At 41.8% G+C, this 13,875-nt stretch overlaps 1 protein-coding gene across 2 annotated transcripts in view; it reads right to left on the bottom strand.

Annotated features, from left to right (window-relative positions):
• Positions 1–5,337: 5,337 nt before the first annotated feature.
• Positions 5,338–13,875, bottom strand: part of LOC121284286 (zinc-binding protein A33-like) — a 41,786-nt gene continuing 33,248 nt past the window's right edge. For both annotated transcript variants that reach the window (XM_041199640.1, XM_041199639.1), the window contains exon 5: positions 5,338–6,867. In XM_041199640.1, coding sequence (XP_041055574.1) covers positions 6,323–6,867 — 545 coding nt within the window. In that variant the 3' untranslated portion in view covers positions 5,338–6,322. The remainder of the gene's footprint in view (positions 6,868–13,875) is intronic.

Below are 13,875 nucleotides of genomic sequence, written 5' to 3'. Positions count from 1 at the left end.
AAATCCCAACCCGCCTGCCAGCAATGTGGAGTGTTTCACATGAATGCATTATTAATGAGGCAGGGCGTGCCAGGATACAAAACCCGCCATTGCAGCCAGCGGGTAAAACAACTTTATTTACACCTGCTACCACATTTAGCGCAAATCTGGGACAATTCTGCCCATTATCACATTAACACTTAAAGGTTCCTGTAACATTCCTCTGTCTGTTATTTTTGAGGATCTATAGAATCACATTTATATAGTCCATCATTTTCTATGCCAGCTCTTTGCTCTGGAAATCAAAAACTAATTTCACTGCCCTATTCTCTAGCCATGCGGGCCCATTTAAAAAAGGGACAACCACTAGCATTCAAATAGCTGACAGAGATGTCACAAAAATATGTAAATCTTGCTTGTGATCATATAAACAACAGTATTTTCTAGGTTGTTACAAACCTTGTAGAGGCCTGTAACTTTCAAAATGAAATTTGAACTTCCAGTTAATATCTGAAAGGATGACACAACAAGATTTCACATTTAAGATTTTTATACCGTAATAAGCAAACTAGGAGCAACATTGACTAAACAGCATTGGTGTAGGATACTTTAAACTACCAAACAGAAATTTCCCCTTTTACTTTTAATACAACTAAAAATCCCACTTCATAATTATACTTTATACTCTCCTTTAGGTAGACATTCAATTCTCCTGAAATCAGTTCAAAGCGATTCTTAGCTCCCGAAGTTTGACTTCTGTTCTTTTCCTTTCCCAGCCTGATCACTTTTAACTCCAGAATTATATTTCATGGTAAGTGTGTTTCCTGACTGCTGTCCTTCTAGCACAAGCTAGGTGAATCTCCCAGGCTCGTTTCAATTTCTCACGAATTTGGTCGGTCTTCATCAATCCCTCCCTCTTGGACCCTGGAAGATGACATGTGTCTTTGAGTTTTCAGGGATATCTTAGAAACCTTTCCCTTCTCAAATCCCATCTCCATGGCAACTTGAATCACACGGCCCTTGTATCCAGGTAGAAATGTTGATTAGCTATCCCTGAGACCCCAACTCTCTTTATCTTGGCTGTACATGAACAGTTCAAGCATAACTGTTGACACCCCAACATTCTCAGCACCTTCCTGGGATTTGGAAGTCTAACTGCTGTAAACACAGATGCTGCTGCCTTTGTCTCTAAGCGTGAATACTTTGCACTTTCTTTCCAGCAAACAACCTGCGCCTCCCTTTAATCTTTAACAGCTACATCACACAGACATGTTGCCAGGGAGACTGCAGAAGAGATCACATGACCTCCTTCATTTTATCCCAAATTAAAGACACAGTTATGAAACATAACAATATTAAAAATCTCATATTTGTAACAAGGTTTCATTTTGTAATTCTGATACTGTTTCAGGTCTTGCCTCCCAGGACTCTCCAGTAGGAATTTAACAGCAAATGCTGAAAATAAATATACAACCCATTGTGCAAAATTCAGATACACATGATTTGATCTTTTGGGTGCTGTAGGTGGGCTAACAGCTTCATAATGGCAGCTGCAACACGTGCTCACTTGTAGGGTAAGTAGCACCAAATGTCATAATGCTTTAGGACTTTAACATGCATGCAGGAAGTATCGATTGGAAATATGCAAAGTAGGCAAATCATGACATCAATCAACATGTAATGCCGCTTTGATGCCAGTCCTGCAATTTTGAAGACCCTCTCTTGATCACAGCTGAGCACATTAACCAACAGTAAGGATCTCCCACCTGCACAAATTGAAGAGATCATCAACTACTTTCAGTTAGTTGTTGATTGTTTCTCCTGGCTGTTGCTACAGCTGTAGAAGAGGTGCCTTTTGGAGTTCTTTAAAGTTGCTAATGTCTACAGGGATGGCTTGCCAAGTGCTGAAGGACTTATTACTCAAGGATTCTGCACAAACCAGTTGCTCCCAGACATGGGTGCAATAACAGGCATTCCCCTTAGAATAGAGCATGATTGGAAGAAGAAGTAGAGGTGGCACAGAGCAGGGCAAGCTGGTGGAAAAGAAAGGAGGAGAAGGGGAAGAAGGACTTGCAGCAGGGAAATCATATACATCCCTGGTGTTACAGAATCACAGGATTTTAATGGCACAGATGAAGGCCATTCAGCCCATCATGTCTGCACCAGCTCTCCAAATGAGTATTATGACCTAGTGCCATTGCCCTGCCTTTTCCCCATACCGCTGTATATTGTTTTTATTCAAATCATTATCAAATGCCCCCTTGAATGCCACAATTGAACTGCCTCCACCATACTTCCAGGCAGTGTATTCCAGACCCGAACCACTTATTGTGTGAAAAAGCTTCTTTTGCAAATTACTTTAAATCTGTGCCCTCTTGTTCTTGATCCTTTTAAGAGAGGGAACAGCTTCTCCCTATGTACTCTATCCAGCCCCCTCATGATTTTGAACGTCTCTATCAAATCTCTTCTTAGCCTTCTTCTCTCCAAGGAGAACAGTCCCAACCTCTCAAATCTATCTTTGTAACTGAAGTTTCTCATCCCTGAAAATCTCCTTCCTGAACTTTCCCACTGAAATATACCTTGTGCTGCAGGTACAATTGTAGGCTTAGAGCAGGGTGAGGCCACACTGCCAGTGGCTGTAAAGCCGACCATGGCAATGAGCTTTTACACATCTGGATACTTCCAGGCTGAAGCTGGAGATATTTGCTTTGTCTTGCAGTTTGCCATCGACTGTTGCATAAAGGACATTACCGACTATCACTATTCAAAGGTAGGTGATTACATTTCATTCTCTTCCAAAGAGCAGCAAATGAAGCAAACACGCAGCTTTATGAGGATTGTAGAAGTCACTGTGGTGCAAGGTGCCATTGACTGCACACATATTGCATTGCACATGTCAAGTCTGAGATGTACCACTACAGCTGGTTTGTTACCATACACAGTGAATCATGCAGGTCAATGTCTGGTATCCTGGAAACAGTTCTGATACCTCCATTCTGTGGCTATCCACTGTGTGATCTTAGTTTGAACCACTATGATGCATCCAAAAGTCAACTAAACACCCTTGTGCATTCCCTTAGTTCCTGTCTTCCTCTCCTAGTGTTTCTAACCATGCTACCCCAATGGCTGAAGCATAGGTGGTAGAAGGCTGCTGGATTTCAGTGAAGAAATACTGCAGAAGATCTTGGAGGACAACCTCAAGCAGCTATGGGCCTAGAAGGTCCAGCATTGGACTGCACTGTAATACAAAAATCTGGCACATATAGAGTTAGTATGGAACTGAGTTCAGCATTGCCCACACAGTGATGTATGAGAACACATGACCCACACCTGGGGGTCAGTCTGGTGTTGAGCAGAGCCATGTGCCCAAGCAAGCATGGAGACAGCTGCTAGATTGAACCCTTTACTGTCTATATGTACATAGTTCTTGTAATTAATAAATACAAACCGTTAACCTACATAAAACTACGAAAACTTCATGGAGACCTACCAAACAGTATCCAACACTCTTCAACATGGCACCTGCAAATGGAAAAACCTAAAACATTACAAAACCTGCAGAGGAAAATTAAAATCCTGCAAGACCAAAGAAAAATTTGAAGAAGCATTCTGGTCTGAAGAAAAGCTCAAGATCAGATGTGCAGCGGGAAATGGCCAGGGAAAATCTGCAAAGAAAGGCTTGGAGACTGAAGGCAGAAATTTAGAATTCCTCATTGCAGCCAAAGACTCCATAGAGGTCCAGTTTTGGTTCCCAGAGTGCAAAGTCAGCACTCTAGTAGAGGTGAGCTATGGCTTTTAAATTCCAGGATAAAGCAAGTCCTGGGAAACGTTTCACTGGTTCAGTGGTCAGAAATTGTTGTTTAAAAACTCTGTCACAAAAACCATATTCCCGAGTTGGTGCCTGAACACGTGGCATCCGAGCGCCCTCCGAAAAGGAAATAATAATTAATTAATTTGGAAGAATCGTAACTAAAGACTGGCTTTAAAGACTGGCAGAGGCCAAGATTCGATGTTTTTGCAACCCTGAAGCATAGCGCTGAAATGGGTAAGTGTGCAGCTAGTTGGTCCAAGCAGCCATTGTTGAAATTTTTTCAAGGCTGAGCACAAGCGCCATTGCAGTGGGAGCTCACCAAAACAGGCAAGTGCGGGTAAACCCTTTGTCTTCAAACAAACGGCAGCACCATCTTGGATTTCAGCAACTTCTTAAAGCTGAACATACACTTTAAAATTTTTAACCATGGATCCAAAATCCACTCTTCCAGAGACCAGTTTGGATTTATCCAAGGCCCAGATCAATCACATAGTTGGGGGCTTTGGAGAAAAAGATTCCTTAGATTCATGATTGCTTCAGGTCTGAATACAAAGGCAGAAGCTGAATAAGTTAACACATTGCTTTATTCGGTAGGCCTAATAGCAGACTATATTACTGATAAACAACGAACCAACGAATCATCTGCTAAATTTGAAGAAGTACTAAAATCATTCAATGTTTATTTTAACCTAAGAAGTAACAAAATCCTCAAAAGGGCTAAATTTAATAAACGTGTCCAGGAGAACCTGTCGTCTCATTTATTAATGATTGGTACAGGATGGCTGAAATCTGGAAATACGGAGACCTAAAATCTGAACTGATCAGGATTTAAACAGTTTTGGAGTAGCGAGTGACACACTTTCAGACTTACTGCAAGCGAAGGAAGATCTAATCCTCGAGATAGCTATCCAGATTGTTAGGAGCCTGAATTCCGTGTGTAGCACAGGTCCATTTTAAGAGGAGAAAGTAAACCATGATACAAAGGAAACCCCACTGTTTAGTAAGTGAAGGCTGCTTGGCATTTATGCCTGTCCGCCAACCATAAGGTTGGATGGGCAGCTTAATTTTGAATTTAATGACTTTTTAATGGCCTTAATAGGCCTTTTAATTGTCAGTGGGAGCACTGCCGCCTCTGACGCACACCCGCCAAACAAAATATCGTGTGACTACGTAATGACATTGGGACACTCACCCGACATCATCGCACATCATTTTACGCTTGGCCAGGTCAGGCACATGCACGCCCGCTGAACTCAATATTCTGCCCCTAATCTACCTATCAGGATTGTTATGGACAAGAGGATGTTTAATTTAAAACAACCCTGATTTCTCCTCTCGCTATCTGTCCTTAAACAGAAAAGGTGTTTTTGATTTTTGATTCCCCCCTTCACATGTGGTGGCATATTTTCCCCAACCCCTCAGTTTTGGAGTGATCCAATCCTCCATTAATAACCCCACAACAAAATCGATATAGGGTAAAATCAGAGTGATAGTTTATTTTACACACACTCAAAATATGGGGAGGGGGTGTCACTACGTAACCCCAGTATATTCACACAATGAAAGAGGGATAAGGGAGAGAAAAAGGTACAGTATAAAGACCAGAGTCCAGTAAGTCACTGTCAAAGGAAGGTTCTTTCAGTTGGTTTGTCTGGCAGCAATCCTGGTCTTTTCCCGTGAGCTCAGTTGAAGTCTGAGGCAGGTGAAGATGCAGCAAAAGCGTTCTTGCATTCTGGGAATTAGTTCACTTTGTAAGCAAAATGCAGGATTCTTTCTGGAGACCAGGCTTTGAGAGAGTCGGAGGCCACAGGCAGGCTGCTACAGCCTGGAGGCCTGTTATCTCTTCTGAGGTTAAGCAGCAACTGAAGATAGAAGCTGTATAATTAAAACAACTCAAACAGTTCAAGTCTCAGTCATGTGACAGGGTTGAGCCATTTAGCTAACGAGGCCCCCTTGTTACAATCCATTGCATTTTGAACTATTAGCACAATGTTGGAGACGAGGAGTCACAAATAGCTCTGCCTTTATCCAGGGCTGGCTGGTGCAGAAGTCTCATCTACTAGTTCCTTGTGTTGACTTTGCTGGAATGTTCAATACAATACAACACAAGTCACATTCTAGGAAGTTGATGAGTTCACCTTTGTCCATTGGAACTGCTCAGAATTGTCCAGAACTGCCAGCATGTGATTAGCTGTGGCCATTTTATCAGCCCAGCAATTGTCCATTTAAATGAAATAATTAAACAAGAGAATATGGAAGAGAAAAAAAAATCTTTCAGATTCTTTGTTTCTTCATGCCTTCTCGGCATGACAGGATATTGAAGTGGTTGGGCACAATTCTGCTTTAACATCCTGTTCAATTTTAACCTTGATAGTGAGTAATATCAGGCAGGGTGTAAAATCGACTTCCCCCCAGTCCTATAGGTTTCCTCCTGGGCAAGTAAGGTTAAAATTATCCCCACTCAAAATAATTTTCCTTTTGGTTCATGTCACAGAAATTAAATGAATTAAATTTTGGAACAGCAGTCAAAGGCTAAATTCCTTTCAGTTGCAAAATGCTTAAAGGTGCAAAATTTCCTCCTTTACTGTTACAGGGGTTTACAATAGGGTAAAGGGCTTCAGTAAACTTGTGATAAAAGGTAACCAAAAGTGCCATTTTCTGAGCATCATAAAATGCTAGCACTCCTGCAGTGTAATTCAAATAAACACCAACTCGTTCAAGTTTTCCCCTGGCAGTAACTTTTTGGGATATGTTATTGTGCCATGCAGTATACTGCTCACAGCTGCACTCTAGAGACCATGACACATTGTTCCTGCCCAACCAACATTTACCTTTCCTAGGTATGGATGAATAAGCAACCCCGATCTCCCAGTCAGACTTGCTCTTCACCATTACCTCCCAGTAATGATTGCCAAATGTAAACCCTTGAGAACTAAGCACATATAAAGTGTCATCAAATCGTTTGGGGCTGTATGGAGCCTTTATAATTGCATCAGTGTAGCGTACGATTGTTCGGTCTTCTGAAAGGATAAGGTTTTCATTTGCAGTTACAGGATCAAAAGTAATAGTCGTCGCATCTGTGTTGTTTAAAAAAAAAGCCCGTTAAAACAAACATACTTAACATTATATTGCATTATGTTCTAAATGTAATGTTTTAATTCTTGTTCATCAATAACAGAATGCTAGGTTAGGTAGTGCGATGGGGCAGAGCAGTTCTCTCAGTACGTTCTGATACAAGAAATTGAATGTAATAAAACATCCCAAAGTGCTTCACAGAGACAAAAATAACAGGACACCAAGCAATAGTGGAAGAAGATTCAGAATCATAGAAAGTTTACAAGACAGAAAGAGGCCACTTGGCCCGTTGTGTCTCTGCCAACTAAAAAACCAGCCACCCAGCCTAATCCCAATTTCCGGCATTTGGTCTGTAGCCCTGCCGGTTACAGCACTTCAAGTGCATATCCAGACACCTTTTAAATGAGTTGAGGGTTTCTGCCTTTCAGGCAATAAGTTTCAGACCCCCAAACCTATGGGTGAAAAAATGTTTCCTCATCTCCCCCCTAACATTTTTACCAATCACTTTAAATCTATGTCCCCTAGTCACTGACCTCCCTGCTAAAGTAAATAGGGCCTTCCAATCCATTCTATCCAGGCCCCTTACAATTTTGTACATCTCAATCAAATCTCCTCTCAGCCTCCTCTGCCCTAAAGAGAACAACCCCACCCTATCCAATCTTTCCTCATAGCTACAATTTTCCAGTCCTGGCAACATTCTCGTAAATCTCCTCTATACCCTCTGTAGTGCAATTACATCTTTCCTGTAATGAGCTGACCAAAATTGCACACAGTACTCAAGTTGTGGTCTAACCTTTTTTTTTATTTGTGTATGGGATTGGGCTTAGCTGGCTAGGCCAGCATTTATTGCCCATCCCTAATTGCCCTTGATGAATTGGTGGCTGGACAGATGGTGTAGGAGAGAGGGATTTAGATTTCTTGAGGCATTGGGACCGATTCTGGGGAAGATGGGACCTGTACAAGCTGGTCGGGTTGCACCCCAGCAGGGCTGGGACCAATATCCTTACGGGAATACTCACAAGTACTGTGGGGGAAGAGTTTAAACCAGAGGGCAGGGTGAAGGGAATCTGAGTGAGGAGACACAGCAGAGGGAAACAAAGATTGAAATGAAAGACAGAAAAGTAGAAAGCAAAAGCAGAAGGCAGAGGAAAAAAGGGTTAGCAGCAAATAGGGCCATTGTACAAAAAAAAGATGTGTAGAAATGTTTAAAAAACAAGTCTAGAGGCACTGTTTCTGAATGCACAGAGCATTCGTAATGAGGTAGATGAATTAACTGTGCAAATAGTTGTTAATGGGTACGATATGATTGCGATTACAGAGATGTGCCTGCACAGTGATCAAGGCTGGGAACTGAATATTTTGGAAGGACAGGCAAAAAGGAAAAGGAGGCGGGGTGGCATTGTTAATTAAGAATGAAATCAGTGGAATAATGAGAGAGAATATTGACTCAGAAAATCAAGAATCATTCTGGGTGGAGCTAAGAAGCAACAAGGGGCGGAAGACATTAGTAGGAGTTGTCGATAGGCCAAGTCCAAACAGCAGTGATAAGGTAGGGGATGATTAAGTGGGAAATTAGAGATGCATGTAATAAAGACGCAACAGTAATCATGGGTGACTTTAGTCTACATGTAGACTGAGCAAACCAAATTAGCAGTAATAATATATGAATCCTTGGAATGTATACAGATTTTTTTTAGACATGCACGTTGAGGAATCAACCAGGGAACAGGTTATCCTAGATTTGGTATTGTGCAATAAGAACAGGTTAATTAATAATCTTGTTGCGCAGGGTCCTTCAGGAAAGAGTGACCATAACATGAAAGAATTATACATTAGGAAAGTGAAGTAGTCCAATCCAAAATAGGGTCCTAAATCTAAACAAAACTATGAAGGTCTGAGAGGTGAGTTGACTACAATAAATTGGGGAACTTCATTAAAAGGCATGATGTTGGATAGGCATTGGCTACTATTTAAGGAACAAATGCATACACTGCAACAGCTATGCATTCCTTTCTGGTGCAAAAACACAACAGGAAAAGCAGCCCAACCATGGCTAACAAAAGAAATTAAGGATGGTATTAAATCCAAAGAGGAGTCATATGAAGTTGCTAGAAAAAGTAGCAAGCAGACAACTGACAATTGGGAGCAGTTTAGAATTCAGCAAAGGAGGGCCAAGAGATTGATTAAGAGGGGAAAAATAGAATATGAGAATAAACTTGCAAGGAACATAAAGTTCCTTCTATAAGTATATATAGCCCAAAATGGGAGAATCTATAATGGAGAACATGGAAGCAACAGAGCAATTAAACAACTACTTTAGATCTGTCTTCACAGAGGAAGACACAAATAATTTCCCAGAAATGCTCGGGAACTAAGAGTTTAGTGAGAAGGAGGAATCAAAGGAAATTAGTATTATTAAAAAAATAGTGCTGAAGAAATTAATGGGACTGACAGCCGATAAATCCCCAGGGCCTGATAATCTACATTGCAGAGTACTAAAGGAGGTGGCCATGGAAATAATGGATGCATTGGTTGTCATTTTCCAAAATTCGATAGGTTCTGGAACAGTCCCGGCAGATTGAAGGGAGGCAAATGTAACCCCACTATTTAAAAAAGGAGGGAGACAGAAAACAGGGAATTACAGACCAGTTAGCCTAACATCAGCAGGAGGGAAAATGCTAGAGTCTATTATAACAGGACACTGAGAAAATATCAACGGGATTAGACAAAGTCAACATGGAATTCTGAAATGGAAATCCTGTTTGACAAACCTACAGGAGTTTTTTGAGGATGTAATTAGCAGAATAGATAAGGGAGAAACAGTGGATGTCATTTTCAGAAAGCTTTCGATAAAGTCCCATATAAGACGTTAGTGTGCAAAATTAAAGCACGTGGGATTGGAGGCAATATTGGTTAATAGACAGGAAACTGAAAGTAGGAATAAATGGTTTTTTTTCAGAGTGACAGGCAGTGACTAATGGGTACCACAGGGATCAGTGCTTGGGTCCCAGCTATTCACAACACATATCAACGATTTGGATGAGGGAATCAAGTGTAATATTTCCAAGTTTGCTGATGACACAAAACTTGGTGGGGATGTGAGGGGTGAGAAGGGTGTTAAGAGGCTTCAAGATGATTTAGAAAGGTTGATTGAGTGGGCAAATACATGGCAGATGCAGTATAATGTGGATAAGTGTGAAGCCGTCCACTTTGGTAGGAAAAACAGAATGGCAGAGTATTATTTAAATGGCGATAGATTAGGAAATGTTGATGTACAAAGGGACCTGGGTGTCCTTGTACATCAATCACTGAAAGCAAGCATGCAGGTGCAGCAAGTAGTTAAGAAGGCAAATGGTATGTTGGCCTTCATTGCGAAAAGACTTGAGTACAGGAGCAAGGATGTCTTACTGCAGTTGTACAGCGCCTTGGTGAGACCACACCTGGAGTATTGAGTGCAGTTTTGGTCTCCTTACCTAAGAAAGGATATACTTGCCATAGAGCATGTGCGGAGAAGGTTCACCAGAATGATTCCTGCAATGGCAGGATTGTCGTATGAGGAGAGATTAGGCCGGCTAGCCTGTATTCACTGGAATTTAGAAGATTGAGAGGGGATCTCATTGAAAAGTATAAAAATCTGACAGGGCTGGATAGACTGGATGTGGGGCGATGTTTCCTCTGGCTGGGGGGTCCAGAACAAGGGATCACAATCTCATGATACAGGATAGGCCATTTAGGCCTGAGATGAGGAGAAACTTTTTCACTCAGTAGGCGGTGAACCTATGGAATTCTCTACCACTGAAGGCTATGGAGGCCAAGTTACTGAATATATTTAAGAAGAAAATAGATAGATTTCTTGACTCTAAAGGAGTCAATGGATATGGGGAGTAAGCGGGAATTTGGCGCTGAGACAGAGGATCAGCCTTGATCATTTTGAATGGCAGAGCAGGTTCAAAGGGCCAAATTACCTACTCTTGCTCCTATGTTTCTGCTACTCTTCTCGGTCTCCTCCCATTTATTGTGTCATCCTTTGCCTTGTTTGACCTCCACAAATGCATCCCCAAATATATCACCTCACACTTCTCTGGGTTCAATTCCATTTGTCATTTTTCTGCCCACCTGACCAGTCCATTTATATCTTCCTGCAGTCCACAGCAATCCTCCTCGCTATCTACTGTGCGGCCAATTTTAATGTCATCTGCAAATTTCTTGACCCTTCCCCCTATATTTATGTCCAAATCATTAATATATATCACAAAAAGCAGCGGACCTAATACTGAGCCCTGCAGAACCCCACTTGTAACAGCATTCCCGTCACAAATACATCCATCAACAATTACCCTTTGTTTACTGCCACTGAGCTAATCTTGTGTCCAGCTTGCTGCATTCCCCTGGATCTCATGGGATTTTATTTTTATTAACCAGTCTGCCATGTGGGCCCTTGTCAAAAGCCTTGCTAAAATCCATGCAAGACCATATCACCTGCCACAACCCTCATCAATCATCCTTGTTACTTCCTCAAAAACTTCAATCAAATTAGTCAAGACATGACCTTCCCTTAAAAAATCCATGCTGACTGTCCTTAATTAATCCATATTTTTCTAACCATGCCAGTGGGTGGTGTACGAAGGCAAAATCAAAAATTAGACTCTAAGGTTGAAGGAGACGAGAGATGTAGATTTAAGGGATAGAGCTACAAAGTGTGACATTAAGACTGACTGGAGGCCTTTCAGCTGGGATACTTGCCTCACAGGAACAAAGTGTTTGAGAGGGGTATGTGTATTGGGGAGTGAGAAATGGGGATTTTGGGGAGTCATAATTGCACAGGGAGTGGGGGTTCCTATTGTGGTGGAGGTTGTCCAGATCATGAGAGCATATTAAATGCGAATGGTGCTCTGGGGAGTCCCGATACAGGAATGCAATGGTACTTGGGAAGGGGAGCAGATAGCTGTATGGGCGGGGTGCAGAAAGATTACTGGGGCCAAGGGGTTTACTGGGAAGCTTGTTGGACCAGGCTCGAGGGGCCAAGTGGCCTACTCCTCCTCCTAATTTGTAAGTTCATATGAAACAGTCCGGTTGCTCCTGGATCCAACCTGCCACTTCCCCTGTATCCCATGAGATCTCACTTCCCTGACCAGTCTGCCATGTGGGACCTTAACAAATGCCTTGCTGAAATTCATGCAGACAACATCCTTGGCACTACCCTCATCAATCCCCCTTGTTACTTCCTCAAAAAATTCTATTAAGTTAGTAAGACACGATCTTCCCCTAACAAAATCATGCTGACTATCCCTGAGCAATCCATGCCTTTCTGAGTGACAGTTTATCCTGTCTTTCAGAATTGTTTCCAATATTTTGCACACCACCGAAGTCAGACTGACCGGCCTATAATTTTCTGGTCTATCCCTCGTACCCTTTTTAAATAATGGTACAATATTCACAGACCTCCAATCCTCTGGGACCTCGCCTGTAGCTAGTGAGGACTGGAGAATGATCCTCAGAGCATCCACTATTTAGTCCCTAGCTTCCTTCAACAGCCTGGGATACAATCCATCTGGCCTTGCTGATTTATCCACCTTCAAGGATGCCAGTCCCTCCAGTACTTCCTCTTTGACTATGCTTATTGTATCTAATATTTCACACTCCTCTTTAACTAGAATGTCTGCATCATCCCTCTCCTTAGTGAAAAGGGAGACTAAGTACACATCGGGAACCCTGCCCAAATTGTCTGCATCAACCCACAAGTTACCATGTACACCTCTGATAGGCCCTGCCTTTTCTATAGTTATTCTCTTACTCTTAATGTATTAGTAAAACACCTTAGGATTTTCTTTGATTTTACCTGCCAATATTTTTTTGTATCCTCTCTTTGCTTTCCTAATTTCCATTTTTACTTCATCCCTGTAATTTCTCTGCTCCCCTAGGATTTCTATGGTATTAAGTCTTTCGTGACTGTCATAAGCTTTCTTTTTCTGCTTTATCTTGGCCTGTATGCTTCTGGATAACCAGTGTGCTCTAGACTTGGCAGTAGCACCCATTTTTTTTGTGAAGACATGTTTACACTGTGCCCGTAGAATCTCGCCTTTCAATGTCTCCCACTGATTTGACACAGTTTTTCCTTCTAATAGCTGTATCCAGTCCACTCTCGTCAGCTCACCTATCAGCTTTGTAAAATTTGTCTTGCCCCAACTTAGAACTCACACTCCTGTTCTATCTTTGTCCTTTTCCATGATGATGCTAAATCTAACTGTATTATGGTCACTATCTCCAAAATGGTTCCCCATTGCTACTTCATCCACTTGCCCAGCTTCATTTCCTAAGACAAAATCTAGAATTGCACCCCCTCTCTTTTTACGTGCTGGCTGAAAAAGTTCTCTCCAATGCAGTTCAAGAATTTTGTGCCCTCTGTGCCCTTCACACTGCTCGTATACCAGTTGATATTAGGGTAGCTGAAATCCCCAACAATTACTGCTCTATTGTTTTTACACTAAGAAATCTGTCTACATATTTGCTCTTCTAACTCCCTTCCACTATTTTGGAGTCTTTAGTACAATCCTAGCAGTGTGGCCGCCCCTTTTATTTCTGAGCTCAATCCATATGGCCTCATTTGATGCTTCATTTGGTTCACCAACCCTCCTTACAGCTATAATTGATTCTTTAACCAATAATGTTACACCCCCACCTTTTTTATCCCCCTCCCTAACCTCCCTGAAAACTATATATCCAGGGATGTTGAGTTGCCATTTTGCCCCTCCTTAAGCCAAGTTTCCATTATAGCTATGATATCATGCTGCCATGTGTCTATCTGTGATCTCAGCTCATCAGCTTTATTTACCATGCTCCTTGCATATTTTTTTATTCATTCACGGGATGTGGGCTTCACTGGCTGGGCCAGCATTTATTACCCATCCTTGAGAAGGTGGTGGTGAACTGTCTTCTAGAACCACAGCAGTCCATGTGATGTAGGTACACCCACAGTGCTATTAGGAAGGGAGTTCCAGGATTTTGACCCA

This window comes from Carcharodon carcharias, chromosome 11, assembly GCF_017639515.1.
Source record: "Carcharodon carcharias isolate sCarCar2 chromosome 11, sCarCar2.pri, whole genome shotgun sequence".
NCBI lineage: Eukaryota > Metazoa > Chordata > Chondrichthyes > Lamniformes > Lamnidae > Carcharodon > Carcharodon carcharias.
Note: the sequence above shows the minus strand (reverse complement) of the source record. Positions and strands in the feature narration are given on the sequence as shown.